This window comes from Drosophila bipectinata, chromosome XR (assembly GCF_030179905.1).
Source record: "Drosophila bipectinata strain 14024-0381.07 chromosome XR, DbipHiC1v2, whole genome shotgun sequence".
NCBI lineage: Eukaryota > Metazoa > Arthropoda > Insecta > Diptera > Drosophilidae > Drosophila > Drosophila bipectinata.
In genome coordinates this window covers 18780748-18803120 of record NC_091735.1, presented here as the reverse complement: position 1 = coordinate 18803120, position 22373 = coordinate 18780748, and the positions used below count along the sequence as shown (strand labels likewise).

The 22373-nt window shown below is 32.4% G+C and overlaps 2 protein-coding genes across 4 annotated transcripts in view; both read left to right on the top strand.

Annotated features, from left to right (window-relative positions):
• Nucleotides 1–18071, top strand: part of bves (popeye domain cAMP effector bves) — a 33203-nt gene extending 15132 nt beyond the window's left edge. For 2 of the 3 annotated variants that reach the window (XM_070282901.1, XM_017253655.3), the window contains exons 4-8: nucleotides 10224–10381; nucleotides 10475–10577; nucleotides 10946–11095; nucleotides 11167–11308; nucleotides 12085–12379. In XM_070282901.1, the coding sequence (XP_070139002.1) occupies nucleotides 10224–10381; nucleotides 10475–10577; nucleotides 10946–11095; nucleotides 11167–11308; nucleotides 12085–12266 (735 nt within the window). In that variant the 3' untranslated portion in view covers nucleotides 12267–12379. Of the gene's footprint in view, nucleotides 1–10223; nucleotides 10382–10474; nucleotides 10578–10945; nucleotides 11096–11166; nucleotides 11309–12084; nucleotides 12380–15891; nucleotides 15925–16506 lie in introns of those variants that run through there. The other variant, XM_043213115.2, reaches the window with a different exon arrangement.
• A 2579-nt stretch (nucleotides 18072–20650) lies between these two features.
• LOC122321905 (angiopoietin-2-like) lies at nucleotides 20651–21689 on the top strand. Its single transcript, XM_043212964.2, has 3 exons — nucleotides 20651–20789; nucleotides 20852–21380; nucleotides 21532–21689. Exons 1-3 carry the CDS (start codon nucleotides 20724–20726, stop codon nucleotides 21687–21689), a joined length of 753 nt encoding a protein of 250 aa, XP_043068899.1. The 5' UTR covers nucleotides 20651–20723.
• Nucleotides 21690–22373: the final 684 nt, after the last annotated feature.

The following is a 22373-nucleotide window of genomic DNA, read 5'->3' as shown; positions in this document are numbered from 1 at the left end:
CTCCTCTCTTTTTTTCAGCTCAGATCAGCTGTCTTTGGGGGCTGACGAAACAGTGGGCTAATTTGTGTTAACTGCAAATTAATCTAGTTCATCATGATCGGTTAAAAAAAAATATATATAAACCTGACAATGATAATAGGAGTTTAAGTTCATAATCGTTATCGTTTTCGTAAAGTCGTTACAAAACTAAGTTTATAAAAAATTGAACATGCCAGTTGTCAGTAATACAATTTTAAGAGGAAATAGTTATTATTTTTGGGGGAAAGTTCGATTGACAAGGTTCATAGGTTTCCTAAGAAAAGGGGATAAATTATTAAAATTAGTCACTCTGTTATTCCCAGAGTACTAATTACTACTTAAATTAACATTTTAATAAGTTTAAAGTTTCAAAAACATTTTAAAATTTCCAACTATTAAATCTTAATTATTTATTTTAAAGCCTACGTCATGCATATTCTGCCCACTGTATCCCAGCTTAAACTAGATTATGCAAGGAGATCAAGGGAACTGCAAGAGAGAGAGTAACTGCAATTTCTGGGAGGCTGGGCTCCCATATACATAGTATGTCCTCTCTTAAAGCACCATCTCGGAAGAGAGAGCTTATTGTAGGGAGAATCTCAATTAGCAGACTGTCACGCTGCGATCGTTTGACATTCTGCCGCCTTATAAGCACCTGACAAATGGGCGCCACATGTGAATAGTTTTTAGCTTTTCGGTCTAACCTTCAGTATAGTTCTCTCTCTTTCCTTGTACCACACCCACTGTCCTTTTTGTTCTTTTCTTTGCTTTTTTGGGGAGTTCTTATAAAGTGGGATCCACCGCTACCGATTCATATATTTACTTTCAAAAAAAATTGTATGACTTGTCAGTTGGAATTCGGGGAATGGATTTTGATCACTGACGTCGATGGTTACTTACCCCAGGTATTTTTTGTTTTCTTCCGTAGAATCTCCAGGTTATTGGATATGTGTTTGGGAAATATCTATTACCAATTTTAAAGGGGAAATCTTCAAACAGATTCCATGAAATATTTGTTGTTTATTTTTGAAAGAAAAATAAACTAAAAAGCTTGATGGGGGTCTATTGGCAATATTACTCTATCAATTTGAAATCGGGCCTTGAGTGGGTGATAATTGATAAGAAATTAGCAAATTAAAAAGCTTAATGAATCACCTAATGATTCACAAGGATTTCTAAGCCAAAGCCCCCCCGTCTAAAGTTCAGACTACTGAACTGACCACCCACATAATGCGCAAAAATTCACAAATAGAATAAACAAACTGATTATTTGATTAAAGGTCAGTCTGTGAAACGAAATTGATTAAACTGTCCCGGGGTCTAATCATGGCCAATCAGTGGACATTATCCCCTGGGTTAATCCACCACCCCCGGCCTCTTGCCTTTCGAAATATATCCTATTCCACCTGATTCTTGAGAGCCACGATGATTGGACAAAAAAAAATGACGATAACCTGGCCAACACAGACAAGAAAGAAAAAAATGAGCTAGTCTGTTGACCAAATACGTAATTAATGCCAACATTTGTATTCAGAAAAAGGAATCGCCAACGTCTCGATCGGAGAGATCTACGTCCGGCCGAAAAAAAAACAAGAAGAATATTTCAAAAATGAAACAGAACGATATTGGCAGCCAACCGCAATTAGATAATGAGCATGAGGAATACGTTGTATCCACAAATATCGAATATATCAAATATAGAAAGCACTCTCCATCTACATCTTATCGGTCCAAAGATCCTCATCGATCATTATTTTCCTCACGTCCCATCACGTCCAAAAAAAAAAAAAGAAACAAATATTTATATTATTAATGAATGAAATCGGAAAAATCATCAATATAGTCATCAATTGTAATAGTTTGTTCTGTAAGGATCAAAGGTCAATAATTGTTGTAGAATTTTATCTATTTATAATTGATTACTGAAGATTGATCATCTTTTAAGGGGGTTTTTATCAAAAAGTCTAATTTGGGGGACAATTTATCAAAAACAAGCAAAAATGTATATTATTGGACGATAAATGTATTAAAATTATGTGGTTTAAAATATTGATACAGAACTTAAGACTAATTCTCTTTAAAATGAGTATCAAGTAGTATGTATTATTTTTAAAGGGATTTGAACTTTAAGTATCCAATTTAAAAGCTTATTATTTATTATAATTTATTTGATATAGTATTTAATGTGATATAAAATATTTATATTGGCCTTTGGCTATAAGGGCATTATAATCATTATATTAAAGAACGACAAGGCACCATACTCGTATATTTACTTGATCTATTTATACCTTAAATCTACCTTTAAAAAATGATCAAAATTTTAACATTAAAACCCCAACTTTTGCATCATCTTTAAGTATTTTGTTTTTAGGTTTTTTTTTTGTTTTTCTGGCAAAAAATAATACAAGTATAAAGCTTCAAGGCACAGGGCCTTTTGTTGTTATCATCTGGTTATTTGATTAGTTTTTATACCCTTGCAGAGGGTATTATAATTTTGGTCAAAAGTGTGCAACGCAGTGAAGGAGACATCTCCGACCCTATAAAGTATATATATTCTTGATCAGGATCACCTCCTGAGTTGATATGAGCATGTCCGTCTGTCCGTCTGTCCGTCTGTCCGTCTGTCCGTCTGTCCGTCTGTCTGTCCGTCTGTCTGTTTCTACGCGAACTAGTCTCTCAGTTTTAAAGCTATCGTCTTGAAACTTTGCACACACCCTTCTTTCCTTTGCACGCAGTATATAAGTCGGAACGGCCCGGATCGGCCGACTATATCCTATAGCTGCCATATAACTGATTGATCGGAAATGGTATAACTTTGGTGTTTTTAGAGTTAGAGAGTTCAAATTTGACATGTGAGCTATTTTTGGCAAAACATTACGTCATGCCAAATTTCATAAGGATCGGCCGACTATATCCTATAGCTGCCATATAACTGAACGATCGGAAATGACCCAACTTTCGTGTTTTTGAAGATAGAAAGCTGGAACTTAGTACAGATTTAATTCTTGGTCAGTTGATCCAACCTACCAAATTTCATTAGGATCGGCCGACTATATCCCATAGCTGCCATATAACTGAACGATCGGAAATGGTATTTGGTAGAAATATCAACTTTCGTATTTTTGAAGATAGAAGTTTGGGACTTTTTTTAGATTTTGTATTGTAATAAATTGGATTATATATTCCTATTCCCATAAGGATCGGCCAACTATATCCGATGTTTGCGATATATATCCGGTTTTAACTGCAAGGGTATATAAACTTCGGCTCCGCCCGAAGTTAGCTTTCCTTTCTTGTTTATTTGTTGTTTTGTTATAGTTTCTGTTTTTGTCGTTTTTAGTTTCATGTTTTTTTTTTGTTTTTAATATGCATTTTTGTTTTTGGCTTGTGTGGAACTTTGGTCGGGATGGTACGTGGGCCAAGTCTGGTTTGTTATATTTTTGCTGTTCAGGTGGCGTTGTGGCAAATTCCGTTTCATTGCCTCAAATGGCGGACGTGCCGGCCGGCTTTCACAACGTTCGGGCCACACGTCTGTATTAGGGCCAAGACAACGGTGAGGTAAAAAGGGGGGTCTGATGGTAGTACCATCTATAATATTTTTGTCTTAGTCTCCCCCACCTGACGCACCAAAGTGACATCTGACGAAAGACGTACCATTCTGCGTCAGCATCATTGTTTCATTCGATGGGCATTGATCCAACACAGTTGAGGAAAATATATAGACAGCTTGTACATTATATATATTCTATATAAATATGTAATCCATATAGCACTTTCCATATCTCTCAATCCCTCGTTTTTCACGCGCCCTCACTCGATCATTGTCCAAAACATAATCCCTTCGAGCCAAAAAAACAAAAATATTATTCATGAAAGCTAGAAAATAGTCGGCCAGTCATATGAGGTGATAGAATTTGGAAATTTTGTTGGTACTAGGTGGGCTTTCTTTCTTCATTTTTTTCTAACCACGAACCCAAAGAAAGCTATCATATGATTATTTTTCTTTTTTTTTTTTTGGCTGAAAAATTTGATTTATTCTTTATAATTTTTTGAAAATATTTTGGTTTATTCTTCATATTTAGAAACAGGACTTAACAAAATTATTTCCTTTCTCCTTAAAAGGAACTATTATTTTTCCCCCAAAAAAAAGTTATATTTAAAGTCGAGGCTTATCAAAAAAAAAGTTTTAGAAAAATTCTCAAGAAAAACCCGTCATAAAATTATACAAAAAAGATTTAAAATATTTACATATTTATGTAGATTAAAATTAATATGGTTAGTTTTTATACCCTTGCAGAGGGTATTATAATTTTGTCCAAAAGTGTGCAACGCAGTGAAGGAGACATCTCCGACCCTATAAAGTATATATGTTCTTGATCAGGATCACCTCCTGAGTTGATATGAGCATGTCCGTCTGTCCGTCTGTCCGTCTGTCCGTCTGTCCGTCTGTCCGTCTGTCTGTCTGTTTCTACGCGAACTAGTCTCTCAGTTTTAAAGCTATCGACTTGAAACTTTGCACACACCCTTCTTTCCTTTGCACGCAGTATATAAGTCGGAACGGCCCGGATCGGCCGACTATATCCTATAGCTGCCATATAACTGATTGATCGGAAATGGTATAACTTCGGTGTTTTTAGAGTTAGAGAGTTCAAATTTGATATGAGAGCTATTTTTGGCAAAATAATATGACATGCCAAATTTCATAAGGATCGGCCGACTATATCCTATAGCTGCCATATAACTGAACGATCGGAAATGACCCAACTTTCGTGTTTTTGAAGATAGAAAGCTGGAACTTAGTACAGATTTAATTCTTGGTCAGTTGATCCAACCTACCAAATTTCATTAGGATCGGCCGACTATATCCCATAGCTGCCATATAACTGAACGATCGGAAATGGTATTTGGTAGAAATATCAACTTTCGTATTTTTGAAGATAGAAGTTTGGGACTTTTTTTAGATTTTGTATTGTAATAAATTGGATTATATATTCCTATTCCCATAAGGATCGGCCAACTATATCCGATGTTTGCGATATATATCCGGTTTTAACTGCAAGGGTATATAAACTTCGGCTCCGCCCGAAGTTAGCTTTCCTTTCTTGTTTTAAATTCATATGAATTGTTACACTTACAAAATAATTTATTAATTTATTGTAAATTTATATTAAAATTTTGATTGTGTAATCCGTATAAAATTTCTGTAGGTGCATTATTTGGTGAAGTATTAAATTTATATACTTACCTTACATAAATCACCCTTTTAATAAAATATAATATAATGCAATATAACATAATGCAGTGAAGTATAATATTATTCTGTTATAATATTAATTAGTATAATTATGAAATAAAAAAGAAAAAACCTTAAAAGTAAAGCTTTTTGGAGTCTAAAATTTAGACTTCAAGATAGACTTTCATTTTGTGATATTTCATCATGACACGTTCGGTTTCCTGTGTTGGTCTCGTGATAAGAAGGCCAGAAAGAGATGGTTAGAATATTCTCGCTCTACAAAGAAAACTCCAATGCAAACTTTAATCTTAGTGGCATGCCTTAGCAGTTTGGCTTATTTTTTATTATTCCTTATTATTATCAGCAAGATGTTGTCGTCAATCGATTGTTTACAAGCCTCCCGCGTATTGTGTGCAGTGTGTGGCTGGCCCAACACCCGGCCCTCTCACTCGGCCCCCTAGGACGCCCACCTTTTAGCGCCTCCTCTGCTCCACCTTTCCCCATCCACTCTCTCTCTTTCTCTCTCACACTATCACGCTGCTGGCCAAATGAGACGTGTGCAGCGTGCGATTTTATTTGTTTTTACTTTTTAATGGCCCCACTGTTGCCGACTGCGCTTGGCCTGCCTGCTCTCTTAAATCGTAAAAGAGAGGGCATATGGTTTGGGGCCCGCTCCCGCTTATCACCGATCAGCAACAGGTTCAATGGCTCATAAATGTTTTTTCTTTTTTCTTGTTGATCTTCAGCGAACTTTTTGCTCTTTTATTTTCCTTTCTTTTCTGATCTATTTGGGCAGGTCAGTGAAGAGCAAACAAGAATCGAAGAGATATAAAAGCAAAAATAAAAAATAAAAGTACAAGTAGAGTAATTAAAGACGATCAGTTATAATTATACCTGAATGAACTTGAACAGGATGCACATCGATCTGTATTGAGTTGTTGGGAGATCCAGAAGACCAGAAGAATTCCAACCAATTAAACGGAGAATCTTCAGAAGAAGATTGAGTTGTAATCGTTGTACAAGAAAAAAAAAATGCTGAAGAATTCTAAAGAATGGAAACTATTTAATGAGTTCTTATAAGGCTTAATTGAGTTAGTATTGAGAATGTGTATTATATAATAAATGAAAAGGTTTTATTAAAAGGTGCAATCTAAATTAATTTTTTTTTAAATTTATTTTATTAAAAATGGAAATGAGTCTTTAAATTATTCCAAAAAAGGGCAATAAATTATGGTATATCCTGCCAGAAAAGGTAACCCAATCTTAACCTTTATCTTTAGTTTAAAACAGGTAACCCCCAAGCACTCTAAAAATATTCAGTTCCCATAATATACATATTAAATTGGCCAATTTAAATTAAAATATACAAGTACATAAATCATTTTGAAGGATAGCTTTTCTTTTCCTTGGCCTCAATAATCACAATCGTTTTTTGTTTTTGGGATTAATCCATGTCAAGTTGTACCTCTTTTTTTGGGACAATCATTGCACAAATCTGATCCGATTGGATTAAGTAGAGTAGAGCACTATCTTTCACTGACGATCATACCTAAATTGCTTTGTTTCGGTTTTAGTTTTTTGTGTTTTTGGTTTTTTTTTGTGGAATTCTTTCGCTTTCATTGATTTCAATTCGCAAATTGCAAGCGGCTCAACGGAATCGCGTTTTATTTCCCACAGCAAATCCACGAAACGAAGGAATGACCCCAGACCTGGTTGGTTGCCCCTGATTCCCCCAAAAATCCCCGATCTCTGATCCACGATCCCGGTTGATCTCTCCATCCCACACACAAGTATTTACATATATTTATATATATGTTTTTCTATATATGTATGTACTTATATATAGTGCCATCCCAGTTTAGCACAAGCACAGTTCATCATCATTATACGGTCGCTAATCTGCTGTTTCTGTAGTCATACACTGGAATTAATTAAAAGGAATAGTTTTATGCCAAAGAATAATAAAAATAATGACAGGAAAAAGTTCTTAAAATAAGGTATCTTTTAATAGGTTCATTTAAGGATTAAACCACGTTCGATAATATATACCCGGTACTTACTTCGAAAATAACTCTAATGACCTCTTAAAATCATGAAAAATATTTAAAAAAATACTTTTGAATGTTTTTTTTTGAAATATTATCCTTCACTATTTCGTTCAATTTATTTTTAAAATTTCCTAGATAAGATTTCTATCCTAGATCCTCGATTTCTAGATTCACTTTTCATAGAAACATAAGGAGTTACGAGAAAATGTTTTTTTTTGTATTCTTCAAACAGATTTTTGAAAAAAAGAATAATTCAAAAAAATTTAAAGTAAAAGTATCTCAAAAATAAAGCTAATAATTAATAAGCACATTATCATAAATTATGACAAGATGATTATGTTAATATTTTGTATTATTATCCTTTAATTTACTGCCTTTTCGTTTTTTAAGGATATTTTATTGAATTATTATTTTGTTATTTTTTTTTCGGTGCATTGGTATCCCCTTGGATCCACTGTTGCTGTGACTCTTTCCATGAATTTTATTTTTTATACTTTTTTAATGACTTTTTTTTTATTTATGTATTTTGTGGCTCTCTGAGCTGGGCTTTGGTGCTTGGTGGGCTTTGTGGTGTGGTTCGGTGGCTCAGTGGTTCCAGTGGCTCTGTTTCTGTTTCTGTGTTTGGATTTGCGAAGTGGCCTACGTGACTCGGACATGTGCGGCAATGTCCGACCGACTGCCGACAACCGACTGGCGACTGTTGCAAATCGAAACGAAACAAAAAACGATTCGCGTGGATCCGCTGGATCCAGTCCAAGTCCCCATACCCATACCCCATCTCCATCCTATACAATCTCATCCAATCCAATCCAATCCAATCCACGGGATCACAATTTGTCCGCCCGGCGTCGCCAAAAAGCATATCCATTTATGTTTATTTATTTACTTTGCCAGGCTTGTTAATGTTTAGTGTTTATTGCTTTTTCAGCACAATAAATAAAAACAGTAGTTTAAATGCTTGTAAATTTTAGGTAAATTATTCAAAGTTTTTAATTTGTCTTTTAGTCCTTTTATAAAACGATTTAAAAGAAAATTATAGTACAATAAGGCTTTAAAAATTGATTAAGCTTATAAACTTAAAGATTTGAGAGAAATTTTGGTGGTTTTTTGGTATAGAATGTGGTTTATTTCAATTTTTTAATCCTGAAAAAGATTTTCAAACAGTTTCGAGTGTTTTGGAAGGATTTTGGAATCATTTTCATACATTTTGGAATATTATTAAAGCTTTAAGGATAACTAAGAAAAAAATTTGTTTTCAAACAAATAATCTTAAGTTCCTTTTTAGAAAGTATTTCAATTTTCGAAAATGCATTCCATATTTTCTAAAGAGTATTTTTATAATTTCAAAATAAATCTACTATATTTTCGAATACGTGTTCAATATTTTTAATAAACATTTTTCACATTTTAATATTTTAAAAATTATTGAATATTTCTGAAATTTTTTAAGTTTTTGAAAGTGTTAACCATGTTTTAAAAATGTACAGATATGGCTGAATATTTTTTTAAGGTAAAGAATTTCAAAGCATAACTCCAAATTACAATAACTCCCAAAATTTATAAATTTTAAGTTATTCCTGACTACTAATATTCAATAATATATATCAAATCTTAACTTGATACTCTCAAAAAATCAATGCCATTGAATATAATTTTTCCAAGTATCTGAAAAGCAATTTGAATCATGAAATGCATTTTTACTTCTGGCGACAGGTTGTGGAAAATGCCTGAGTTTTATGTTGCTCGTCGCAATATGATCGCCTTGCAAGTTGTTGCTATTTGTTGTGGCTACCACATGGGCGACTCCCTGTGGCGGCGACACCCCAACTAGAGGGGGGGCAGTGGCTAGTTGGGGAGGTGCCTTATAGCCTGCTGTCTAACGGCTGCGTCAGCAGAAACTCATAATATTTCTGCTTGGCAACCAACTTGGCCAAGTTTTACATTTTTGGCCATGTGATCGTTGTCGTTGCTTATTATTATTATTTTTTTTTTGCTGGCCCATTTTGGTTGGCAACAGAGTGGTGAGAGGAGGGGGTGAGGGTTACCAATCAATTGCACCTCCTTCCACCCGAAACCCGCCAAAAAAAAACTGGTCTCAGCATTATCTGGCTGGCCTCTGTCTGAGTTTTTTTTTTTTTGCGTGAAGCTCATCCACGCCCACATTTGCAAATATAAGAAAATATATTCTTTTATTTATATTTGTGGAAATTTTTTAGACAACTGGAAATATTTTATACTTTTGGGGTTTTAATTTAAAATATAAAAAATTTAATTTCAAGTCAAATTTTTTTCTAAAACAGAAACTAACTTATAATTTAGGACCACTTTTTAATGAAAAATGATGTTAAATAATAACAATATTAAATAAACCTATAAATTAAATAAATAAAAACTTCGATGGGCCAAGGTAAAAAAAAAAAAAAATAAGTGGGCGTAATACGGCGGCGCGGTCATTGAGCTTAGCAAAATAGAAAACAGTTAACACTCTCGGTCTGCGAAAATATTTGCATATTCCGAACTGTTTATTTGCTCATCGTTTAGTGTGAAAAGCATCTTCCCCTGGCAACACAAATTTTTCCAAAGAGTTTAAAACTCTATTTAGGTTGAGAATATATGGATAATGGAGTGAGGAAATTTATTTGTTTTTGTTGGCATTTTTCATTCGATTGAGAAGACGAGGAAAAATTCCTGTTCCTGATCCATAAATTGGGTGATTTTATGTATTGACTGTCAATGATCGAAGCTCCAAACAAATTTTAAGAAATTTCGTTTAGTTTCCCAGCTACTAGAGTTACTTACTTCCTTTATCATTTATTGATTTCCAAACTGTCCACGTTTTTGGAATTAAATTTCAATAAGACACCTTTTTTTAAATTAAATGAAAGAATCAGCATTTAATTTGATCTTTTTACCATTTACAGGTGTATCTGGCACTGTTCCAGCCCCTGCACGTGACCCGGCATCAATTCAAGAAGGTACTAAACTGCATGAAGGTGATACGTGCCCTGAAATACCAGGAGGTCTACGCCCAGGAGAAGGTCACCAAGGTCGATAGCCTTTCTCTGGTGTTGAGCGGCAAGTAAGTGATACAAAATATATGTATGAATCATATTCCTGAATTTAAAATAATAAATATATATATATTTATGTAATGTGTGTTTATTTGCAACAGATTGGTGGTTTCACAACATCAGCGAGCCCTGCATATTGTATTTCCCCATCAGTTCCTAGACTCGCCGGAATGGTTTGGCGTCTCGACCGATGATTACTTTCAGGTGTTTATTTTACGATTTTTATATAAGAAATAAGATATTTATGGTCTGGCGATTGGGATTGTAAGAAGTTTATTTCAAAGAAGGTAATCGAGAGGGGATACGTTTCAATTAAAAGTAAAGACATTGCGAATCTGTTTTAAAAGCGGATAAGTTTCTTAGTTTTAAAATTAGAGACTTGATTTTATAGATATTAATTGTCAGATTTATCAGAATCATAAGTCTATATTATATAGAAGCCCTATATAATGCTCTAACTTGGTTATTTATCAAAATAAAAGCTTCTAGCTTCTTAAGAATCTTTAAAATATATTTTTATCATCATAAACCCTTAAATCCTTGTTTAAACTATTTTAAAAATCATATTTTAGGTCTCTATCATGGCCATGGAAGAGTCACGAGTCCTCATCTGGCATCGTGACAAACTAAAATTGTCAATTATGGCTGAGCCCTTTTTGCAGACCGTTTTTGATCATATACTTGGCCGGGATGTGGTCAAAAAATTAATGCAGGTTACACAGGTATGTTTTTAATACAAAATCAATTAATAAAGAAACAAATTTAAAAATGAATTTATTAAATTATTCAAAAGGTGAGCGAATCGATAGCCAGCAATGGCTTTTTGCCCTCGGGTGGTTATGCGGAGGATGCCGAGGATAAGCCCATGCTGATCCTGAAAAAGAGTGTGGACGTGGGCCATGGACTGACGGCCCTAATCAACCGGCAGTTGCAGGGTAAGCTTTAAAAATTATTTATAATTCTTAAAAAACTAACACATCATTAGCCAATAAAAATATAATATTTAAAACAGCGGCGGTTAATAAAATAACAAGGGTTTTTTTTTTTAACATTTAGACTAACTAGCTTTTGTTGGCTCTATTCACAAATATTAAAATTTATTTAATTGTTTGGTTAACCAAGTAATGTGTAGTTAGTATTTTAAAGTAAGTTGATATTATTTAATAATATTTAATGAAATAGGTTTGATATTTTGAATAACTATTTTGTTTGAAACTTGAAATAAAACTTATTTTGGTACTTCTGTCTTGAACTTGAACTATGAAACTGTTGAATTTTCTTATTTATATGTAAAAGTAATTTTTGTGAATAGTTTTTATTTTTAAATAATTTTCCAAAACAAAATCTTAAAAATAACCGCTGGTGTTCCAAAAACAATATTCCCCGCTTTTTTAAATCATATTTCGGGTGTTGTTTTTTCCAAGTTCCAATATTTTTCAAAAATTTAAAAAAAAAAAAATTGTTCATTTTACACCTCAGTTCATCTCTGTCTGTCTCTCTATATCCCTGTCTCTGTTCTGCACGCCCGCTTATGCTTTATTGGGGCTTTTTGCATGGCATTTCTTAAAATTAAAAAAAAAAAATTACTAAAAATAAATTATTTTTATGTTTGTCACATTTTCATTTATATGCATTTTTGAATTTTATTTTTTTTCTTCTTAATTTTTTTTTTCTACGGCAACAAAAACAAAAAAAAAAACTCTAATTTTAGAAGAGCATGTTCCTTTACTTGGTCGCACGTATAAACAACAACAACAACAACAACTACTACTGCAACAACTTCAACAAGTACAACAACAAAAACAACAACAACAACTACAGTCAACAACAACAACAGCTACATCAGCAACAACAACAACAAGAGACAACAACATCGAGCAAAGTGCAATTTGAAAAAAATCTTACAATGCCTGCAGCTGCTCAACTTGCCACAAAAAAAAAATGAGAAATCTAAAAAAAAAAAAAAAAAATATTCAACAAAATCCAACCACACTCCTGCACCCTTTTCAATCAACCAATCATCAATCAACGAACATCAGTCAACGATCATCAATCAAAGATCATCATAGTTCTCATCCATCATTCATCGCACATCCCAACGCATCCATCGCATCTTGAGCATTTTAAAAACTTAAAACTCACCTAGCATAGAAACCTATCACTTAAAAAAAAAACAAAAAACTCACTCTAAAAACTAAACAAACATTTCAAACATCGAATTCTTCTAAATAGCTAACTTTGTATAACCCAGAAAGCTAAACAGAAAAAAAACCTGAGACAGTAATCCAAACAAAAACCCAGAGACTTGATTTTTTATGTAAACTTTTTTATAATTTTGTTTTTGTAAAAATCACTTATCACTCGCAAAAAAAAATTAAGGAAAAATTGAGTAAAGTAAATTTTCCACCACTGCGGAAATGTACGCAAAAAAAAATTGGATTCGATAAGTGTTATAGATCAAAACCAGTTATTGGAAGCTTTGTAATTTATGTGCGAGGTAAACATTATACCATTATTATTGAATTATCATTGGGGTTTCGTGAAGTTGTTCACCGACCAGTCACACTCTCATATGATTGCTCATGAATTAGTTACAGTCAAGTGGAATTGAATTTAATTCTGGCAGTTAGCCAAGGTTTGGGATTTGAAATTAATTGATTCGGAGTCGGATTTGATGTGGAATTTTGCTAATATATTACGAAATTTGATTACAAACATGAAGTTATTTTATATATTTGACATTAAGTTGGCTTAGATTGATTAATTGTTAATCATCTATACATTTTGTTCAACAAATGAATAATTTTATAGATTTACGATGTAGAGTGACAAGTATCATTTAATTTTTGTTCGAATTTGAATTTTATTCCATGGAAATTTACTGTGCTGGCACATCACAAAACCTAGAAAGGCAATCCGAAATATATATTATTCATTAACACATTAATATCTTATTTATGCATATGTTACCTTCTACTTCAACTTTTCTTCTTTTTTTTTTTTTTTTGTTTGTTGTGTGTGTTTTGATTTGCTGATTGATTTGCAAATAAATTGAGCTTAAAGAAAGCGTGAAAACTAATTAAAAAATTAATAATGATTAATAATTTGGTATAAAAATTAAGAAAAAAAAAATATATATAGACTAAGTCGTTGTAAATACCTAACCAATACATTATATATACATACATATATAGTATATTTGCTGTACATAACCCCTCCTCTAAGAAACATTTCCATTCAACCGATTTAAATTCAATACTCCCTGAAAAAAACGTAATGTGTAATATGAAAGGTCAAGAAATCATTGTGAATGTAAACAAGCCAAAAAAAAAAATTGAAATAATAAAATAGAAAAAAAGCAAATAATAGCATTTGAAATCATTGATTAAATTGTTATCGATTTTATTTGATTTTGTTGTGTTTTTGATTCGTTCATTTGGCACACGCTCCCATCAAAGCCATTTTGACATCATTAGAAAATATTTTGGCACAAATGGCATTGATTTGTTTTTTATTTTAATTTGCCACGAGGAAACAGCCACGACGGCAACGAAACAAAAATATTTGTTATTTAATTAAACAATTTTGCTATTGTCGCGATCGCCGCGTGTTGATTGCGATCGGATTTCCATTCAGAGATGGGGGTATACTTATACTACATATACACTTTAATATGGGAGGAGGGAGGGATATATTCAGGGAGTACATTTGTATGTTTAGAGATATATATAAGTATCTTTCTTGATCAACTTTCAGGGGACTCGTAAACAACAAGAAAAAAACTAACTTCCGAGGAAGTCGAAGTTTTTATACTCTATAAGTGGTATATATAGAGGATATAGGATATAGTCTGAAGGGATAGAATAGCTCAGTTGCTCATCCAGTAATTTCTAAAGAGATTCCCAAGAACCTCTCCTCAATAAAAAGATAGGAAATATCCCATCGCTTTATTATATAAAAACTATAGTATATAGTCAACTGATCTGAACGATTCCGTATTATATACTTCAAACAAATATAAGAAGTAATATAAGAAGCTATAAAGTTAAGGGTTTAACTTTTGGCTGACAAACGGACACAGAGACAAGCTTATCAGAAGAAGAACCTGCAAAAAAAACTATAAAGATCTAAGATAATCAAAAAACTATTAAAACCTCTGCAAGAGTATAAAAAATACAAAAAAATCTCTAAAAAAAAACTAAGCATGTCCATAAACTTACACACAAAGTGCAGCCGCACATGCCACACACCTCTGCCTCCCTGCCCCTTTTTGGGACCACGCCCCCTCGTAATCACTCACAATCACTTCCGCCGCCCATTTACAATACGTTTCGAGTACTTTGAGCTTTAATGGATTTTTATATATATATTTTTTGTATGAATGTGTTTTTTTTTTTTCAAAGTACCGAAGCCGCAACGAATTTGCAAATTACGCATCGCAAGTCCACGTAATTTTAGTCTCAGGGGCCAGAAAAGATTTAAAAAGCTCAACAAGATAATCGCAAAGTTCAAAACGGGTTAAAAATAAATATTAAGTTACTTTATTTTTGAGTGATTTTATCAGAAGGCAACAAATATTCTCTAAATTTTCATTAAATAACGAAACTAAGGGGGGAAATGTACAAGAACTTTTTACACAATTTGTAGGGCAATAAATCCTTAAACTTATTGTTTTAAGGAAGTTATACAAAAAATCATAAACGCTAAGTAGAAAGTGGAACAACGGACATTAATAATTTTGAATAAGCAGAAAGTATGCATCATAAAAAGTTAGATATTTGTATCTATTTAAATATATAATTTATTATTTTTATGACCTATTTTGCGAGATATGTTACTTAATTTTTAAAGCTTTCAGTCTATATTGATATTTATATTTGTCCTGCTTGATAATTTAATAGATTTGTAAATATTACAGGTAGTCAAAAAAACGTAGAGTTCATCAAACCATAGATTAATAGTTCTATAATTACCTAGGAAATAGCTAGAAAACATATTACCCGACAATCTATCAAGATCTAAAAGGCTGATAGAACTTTGCCATGCAAGTTAAATAAAAAAAAAAGTTCTAAATATATTTCATTTGTTTGATTAGACTTTAATTAGCTGGCAAGTGTTAATTTTTGTGTTCTATTTCGGGAACATTTAGTATTTATAAATCACGGAGCGTGGCGTTATATTTAATCACGTGATTGATTACAAAATTAATAGAGAGTTTCAACCATTGACTTCCAATTATATTGTGTTTTCCCTTGTCCTATACTGATTTTTTACCTTTTTTAGAAAATCTAAAAACAAAATGTTTAACAACATTTTTAATATGTATATTGTACGTTTGATTTGTGATGAAATTTATGTATTTGATTTTCTATTTTTTCGGTGACTATAATTTTGTTGTATGTCTAACGTAAACGTTCCAAATCAAACTCCATCATAAACGTTAATCAACAACAACAACAACAAAACTCCAACAACCAACAACAACACCTACTATCCAAAATCCAACAACCAACAACAGCCCTGCCCCGGATATCGAAGTATTACGATTGTGGTAAGTTGATCCATTAGGATTTTTAGTTTCGGAAACCGAAAGACAAGATTTACGAAAACCCTTGTAGAATTAATCAAAAATTAAAAAAAACAGTATGACCAGAGTTATATTTTATCAAAACGTTAATAATAAAAACTAACTAGGTGACCAGGGTTTAAATCCTGTGAGAAATGTGACCGTTTTTTTCAAACTCAGTGTGATCGAGCTTGTAAATTTTCAAAGTAACTTTATTTTGATATTCTGCAAGGGTTAAAAACCAAAAAGCTAAGAAAATAAACATTCAACAGCAAAGCGTATGTATGTTAGTCTGTGTGTGTCCCAGTCTCTTTTTCTGTCATTGCCGTTATCTCTTTCACATTTCTGTAGTGTGACCGTTTGTGTGCCTGCTTAATGTTTTTTTTAACAAAAACAAAAAAAGATTTGTGCTTTTAGAGTTGTGCATGCCTATGTTATTAAGTGTTATTTTGGAAAGGAATTTTTCTTATTTTTTTTACCACTGCCCGCTTCATCTTCGAAACAATATTAAAAAAATGTTTTTTCTCATAACGTCACCCGTTTCTCTCTGTGTATTTTATATTTTAGCTGGAGATCCGAATTCCTGGCGCCTTGGAAGGATCGATGAAACTGATCATGAAACGGCCGTTTGAGAAGGATCGCTATGAAATATTTAGACTTGTGTTTTTGAGTATTATTAGATGTATATTTTAGTCAATACAAAAATAACAGAAGAATATGGAAACCAGCAGCAAAAAACCAAACAGAAAACGAAAGCAGAATTATTTATATATAAATATATATGTATTAAAAGAAAATTATTAATTGTGGGTATTCCATTCTTTTATAAATTCTTCATTTAAAATATGTAAGCTTTGAGTATTTTTATAAGAAAATAAAAGCCAAAATTGATGCCATATTTGTTTTTAATAATGTGACCACAAGTTTTAATGTGACCTTCTCTTTTAAGTTTCAATTTTGTATATTTGTTCAGTTAAACTACGAGTGGAATACTCTCAATAAAAAAAAAACTAAAAAAATAAGAGAATGAAATTATATATACACAAATTATATATTAATTAAATTTAGTCTAGTTGCAAATTGTATTACGCTATAACTATGGATTAGATGAGAGAAAATTAATTAGACGGAAGTGTTTATGAATTAAATGAAACGAAGAAAAATGTATTTTTTTATTACAGTTAAGAATAAGTATAAAAGAAAAACAAAAAAATAAAAATAAACGTTGAATGTACAATATACAAAAAATAAATCAATACACGATATGTACATGAAACTAAAAAATATATATTTAAATATACGACTTGATTTGTTTGTGGCTAATCCCTGCTAAAAAAAAATCTGAAAGCTAAAAATCTTTAAAGAAATCATTGAAATCTTAAACCAAAAAAAATATATACATATACATATATAGTGCCTGCCTAAAACGAATATTATTTTTTAATTTCCGGGCTGAAAACTTTTGGCAGTCACTGTAAATCGTATCCAGCCGAAAAGTATGCAATTGAAAATGTTTGGTTTCCGCCCACAAACAACAATTTGTTTGAAATTCTATATATTTTTTTGCCATTGTTGCCTGCATGTGTGTGTGTGATAGTTTAAATGTGTGTGTTGCTTAGTGTATGTGTGTGTGCGTGTGTTTCCTCCAAAAATTAATTTTGTTGAAACCATTTAAAGTTTAGCTAGGTGAACTAAATAACGAAAAAGCAAAAATGAAATTGAGCAGCAAAAACAGAAAATTAATTAAATGCAAAATAAATGCAGCTACCCCCTTAACCCCCCCTAAGCCCATGGTGGTTTCAAGTGTTGTTTTTCCTTTAATTTTATTTGAAAAACAAAAAACGAAAGGAATTTAAATTTTGGTTTCATTTTCCATAGAAAAGACAAAAACATAAAAATAAACATTTTTTAATTGTATTTGTGTATTTGTATTGTATCGATCCCAACGTTTGTCTCATGTAAGTTAATAATAAATAATTAAATGATTAATACTAAAAACAGATCCACATTTAGTGCAGTACACTGAAACCAAGAACCCATATTAAAAAAAAAACCAAATAGTTCAATGTATTTCGTACCTTTGAGCATAATTAAAAATAAAATTGAAACTGACATGAAATAAAGACAAACTTAATAAAAAAGCTAACAGCGCTCATAATAAAATGTATTTTATTTTATATACTGTATGTGGGTGGGTACGTGGTTAAAAATTGGTATGGTATTGATTTTTCTTTCTTTCTTAAATCTTAATTCAAATTCATAATTCATATTCAGTTTTCTAGTTGAGTGGCCTTGGGGCTTTGCATCTTCGAGCTGCGAGAAGAGGCAATTAATGCATGCAAGTGACCACCAAAGGACACCACACACAGATCCTGGCCAAAGTTTGCACCGCAAAAAGGCAAGGACAATGCCCAGTGTCGCCCGGGGCCAGGCCACGACTTTCCACAAGTTTGCCGAAACGACATTTTTAATATTTGATGCGGTTTTTCAATGTCCTTTCTGGTCTGTTCTCTCTTGTCTCTCATCTGTCGTCTGCACATCCTACAATGAACTGTAAAAAAATTGGTTAACAAAAGGGTATATATGGGAAAGGCCAATAAAAAGATCTAATATTATTTTACAATATATACTTCAATTAATATAATCTTTTTGAAGTTTTATATGTGTTCTAAATATGTAATTTATAATTGCTTACGATATTTATCTGTTTTCAGGCTTTAGGAATTTTATTTTTACAAATTTTAATTTAAATAATAACTAAACATTTTTATAATTGTAATTTCGCTTGCAAATATTTTCCGACTCGCCGTACTTTAAAGGGCGTTAGAAGTTAAACTTTTTTTTCGTTTACATTTTTTTTTGTTTAAACTATACTATATATTGTATGTATAGTATAACGTCTATACATAAACGTTTAAAAAAATTTATAAACATTTTTTCATGATTCATGATTCAAAATATTATTTAATTTACCCGAATCATCCCAAAATTGTACCCAAAATAATACCAAAAATATTAAATTTCGTAGCAACAGATCTCACTTAAAATTTGTGCCTGAGGCTTTGCGAAATTCAACAGCAGGTTTTTGCATTTGTAAGGTCTTAGAATTAAGGAGTTCTCCGTCTAATCAATTTAATTGCTTATTATGATTTCTTATAAACAATATTATAAACTTATAAGATCTGAAGGCTCATTGGTAGAGTAATCAAGTTTCATCTTTGCCCTAAAACCCAAAAACCAACTTCCCTTACCTGTTAAAATATTCAAATTGCAAGTTCTATCATCTATTTTTTTGCATTATAATCATCTTTTTTTTGAAACGATTATTTAAGAAGCACTATTTTGTTATAGTCGAGGTCATTGCTGCATTTTTTACAAAGAGTGAAGAAAAAAAGGAGAGAAATATAAAGGCGGAAGGGACTTTGTGGCAGGTAAACTGTTGCATATTTTCAGGGGAGTTGGCCAAGTTAATTAACTGAACTCAAAATGGAGCCCGGCGAAGACTTCAAAGCGCTTTTTGTGCACTGGCCTGTAGGTTTACACTCTATATATGTATATATGTTTGTATATGTTGTATGTACTAGCTATATATGTATGTATACTGCTATATGGCAGTACAGGATGTCAGGAGAGGTGGGTGCTTAATCCCAGTTTTACGTTTGACGGACTCTAGCTTTATTTTTATTTTTATTTATATCCTGTCGCTCTGGTCACGTGTCCAAAGGGGTGTTACAAAAAAACAAGAAAGGAAAGCTAACTTCGGGCGGAGCCGAAGTTTATATACCCTTGCAGTTAAAACCGGATTTATATCGCAAACATCGGATATAGTTGGCCGATCCTTATGAGAATATGATACTATAACCCAATTTATTATAATAAAAAATCTAAAAAAAGTCCCAAACTTTTATCATCAAACATACCAAAGTTGGTATTTCTACCAAAAACCATTTCCGATCGTTCAGTTATATGGCAGGTATAAGATATAGTCGGCCGATTCTTAATGTACAAGAAAGGAAACCTAACTTCGAGCAGAGTTGATGTACTCTTGCAGTTAAGATTGGATATACATATGTAGATCTCGAATATCGGATATAATTGGGCGATCGTTATTCGAACTTTATTTTAAAACAAATTTATTAAAATACCAAATAAAAAAAGTGACAAGATTCTATCTTCAAAGATACCAAATTTGGTATTTTTAACCAATACCATTATCGATTATGAAATTTAGTATGTCATATTATTCTGCCAAAAATAGAACCTATGTATATAAAATTGCAACTCTCTTAGTCTAAAACACCAAACTTATGGCATTTCCGGTCAATCAGACATATGGCAGCTATAGGATACAGTCGGCCGATCACTTATATTCCGACTTACATATATACTGCGTGCAAATCAAAGTTTTAAGACTTAATTAGACCATACAACATGTACGTTGTAAGGTAATATAAAAATAATTTATTGCTTATATATTATGTACATATATAGCCTTAATATATACCAAGAAGAAAAAGCTAGGACCATAAACCGGATCTTGTTGCTAATCACCTCTCTCTAATCTCCAATAACCTTTGACATCCCTTCCGTACGAATTCTGTCTGTGGAATGTTTTGGCTTCTCTATATGTGTGGGTAATTCCCAATTTCTTATCAGAAACTAAAGCTCAAGCTCATGGCCAAGGATGGCTATAAAAAGCCGGAGCTTGAAGACTCGCAGCATCAGTTGAAATATTCCCAGAGACTCTTTCAGTAGAAAATTCAGTTCATTCAAAAAAATACAAGATGATCTTCCCCGTGGCCCTCATTTCTGCCATTACCCTAATTTCCGCCTCCTTGGGATCGGAAGAAGTAAGTTATACCTTTTTTGAGTGTTTTTATTTTAAAAAGTAATTTAATTTTTAATTCCACAGACCTGCCATCCCCTGGAAGAAGAGTGCGAGACCATTAATGTGCAACGGTACTTCGAGAAGTGCCACAAGAAGGATGTCCAACTCCTAAGGTGCAAGACAGACTATTCGAAACTTCAGAAACAATACTCGGATTTGCAGAGCGAGGATCTAAAACAATCTGAGATATCCAAATGCCAACAGAGTTATTCGGACTTGGTGAGAAAGCATTGGGAAGTGCAGAGTCAACTTAGTGATGAGAAAGTTAAAAATGAGCAGTTGCATTCAAAGCATCTGGAAGTTGAAAATCTAATAAATCTGAAAAATAAGGAAATCGACCTCCAAAAAGATCAAATTAGGGAACTACAAGAAAAAATTGAACTTGCAACGATGACTAAGTTCCGCGAAAACATAAATAAGTTGGGAAAAATATTAAAGATTGAAGAATTTCATGAAAATAATCCAACAAAATCGGAAGTCGAAACTGGAGAGATCCCAACAACTCCATTGCCTCATACTAATATTGAGACGACGCCCAAAACAGAAACCATAGGTAAGTCGAAAGAACCCAGTTATTTGCAAAATAAAAAAAACGAGTTTTTTAGATTTTCCAGATCCTTGTCCACGAAACCAAAAAGAAAAAGGAGTCCTCCGTGAAATACAACTACCAGGTTCCGACCCGTTTAAAGTGGTTTGTTATTCAGATTCGGAGGATGGATCTGGATGGTTGACTGTTTATAGGAAATCGTTTTATTCAAAAATATTTAATCGCACGTATGAAGATTATGAAAGTGGATTCGGCCATGTCGGAACTGATATTGACGATGATTTCTTTATTGGGCTCAATCTATTGCACGGGTGAAGCGACGGGTACAAGGTGAAAAGTATTGGCAATTGTGATGGATACGGCGCGATGAGTCCTATGCAGGGCTCCAAATTTTCGACCTTCGATAGAGATGAGGATGGAGTTCCTGATCGTAATATGGCGAAGGAATTTGGCACTGGCTGGTGGTTCGATACTTTTATAAGGTGTGTATTCTAATTTGGTTTTTCATTTTGTTTCATCTCCAACTGAAAATTTCTAAAATAACTAAATTAAAATAATTTTTAAATTCTTTTATTTCAGTTCTGCACTTTTTAGAAGTGTCGAAAATTATGACATTTACATTTACATGTACATCCGAAGAGCAGAATAAAAAAAGCAAACACAATTTTAAAACGGACTTGGAAAATGAAACATTTTTAGAAAATATAAATATTATAAATATGCATTAAAATGTAATTATTTTAATAAAATAAACTGTACTCTTATATTTCTTTAATTTTAAATAAAATTTCCAATTTAACTGAAAAACGTTTGAGAAGGTCGGAAACCAAAATTTTGAATTTCAGACATTTCAGGATCGGCTCCAAGGCTCCGTCTTTGAAAAATAAACAATCGACTCTGGTTTAGTTGTGGGAAGTGACTTGAGGGGGGTATAGTTGAATTGGAGAAAAATAGACACTTTTTTAAGAATTTAAATTTCATTCAAAAATATTTAAAATT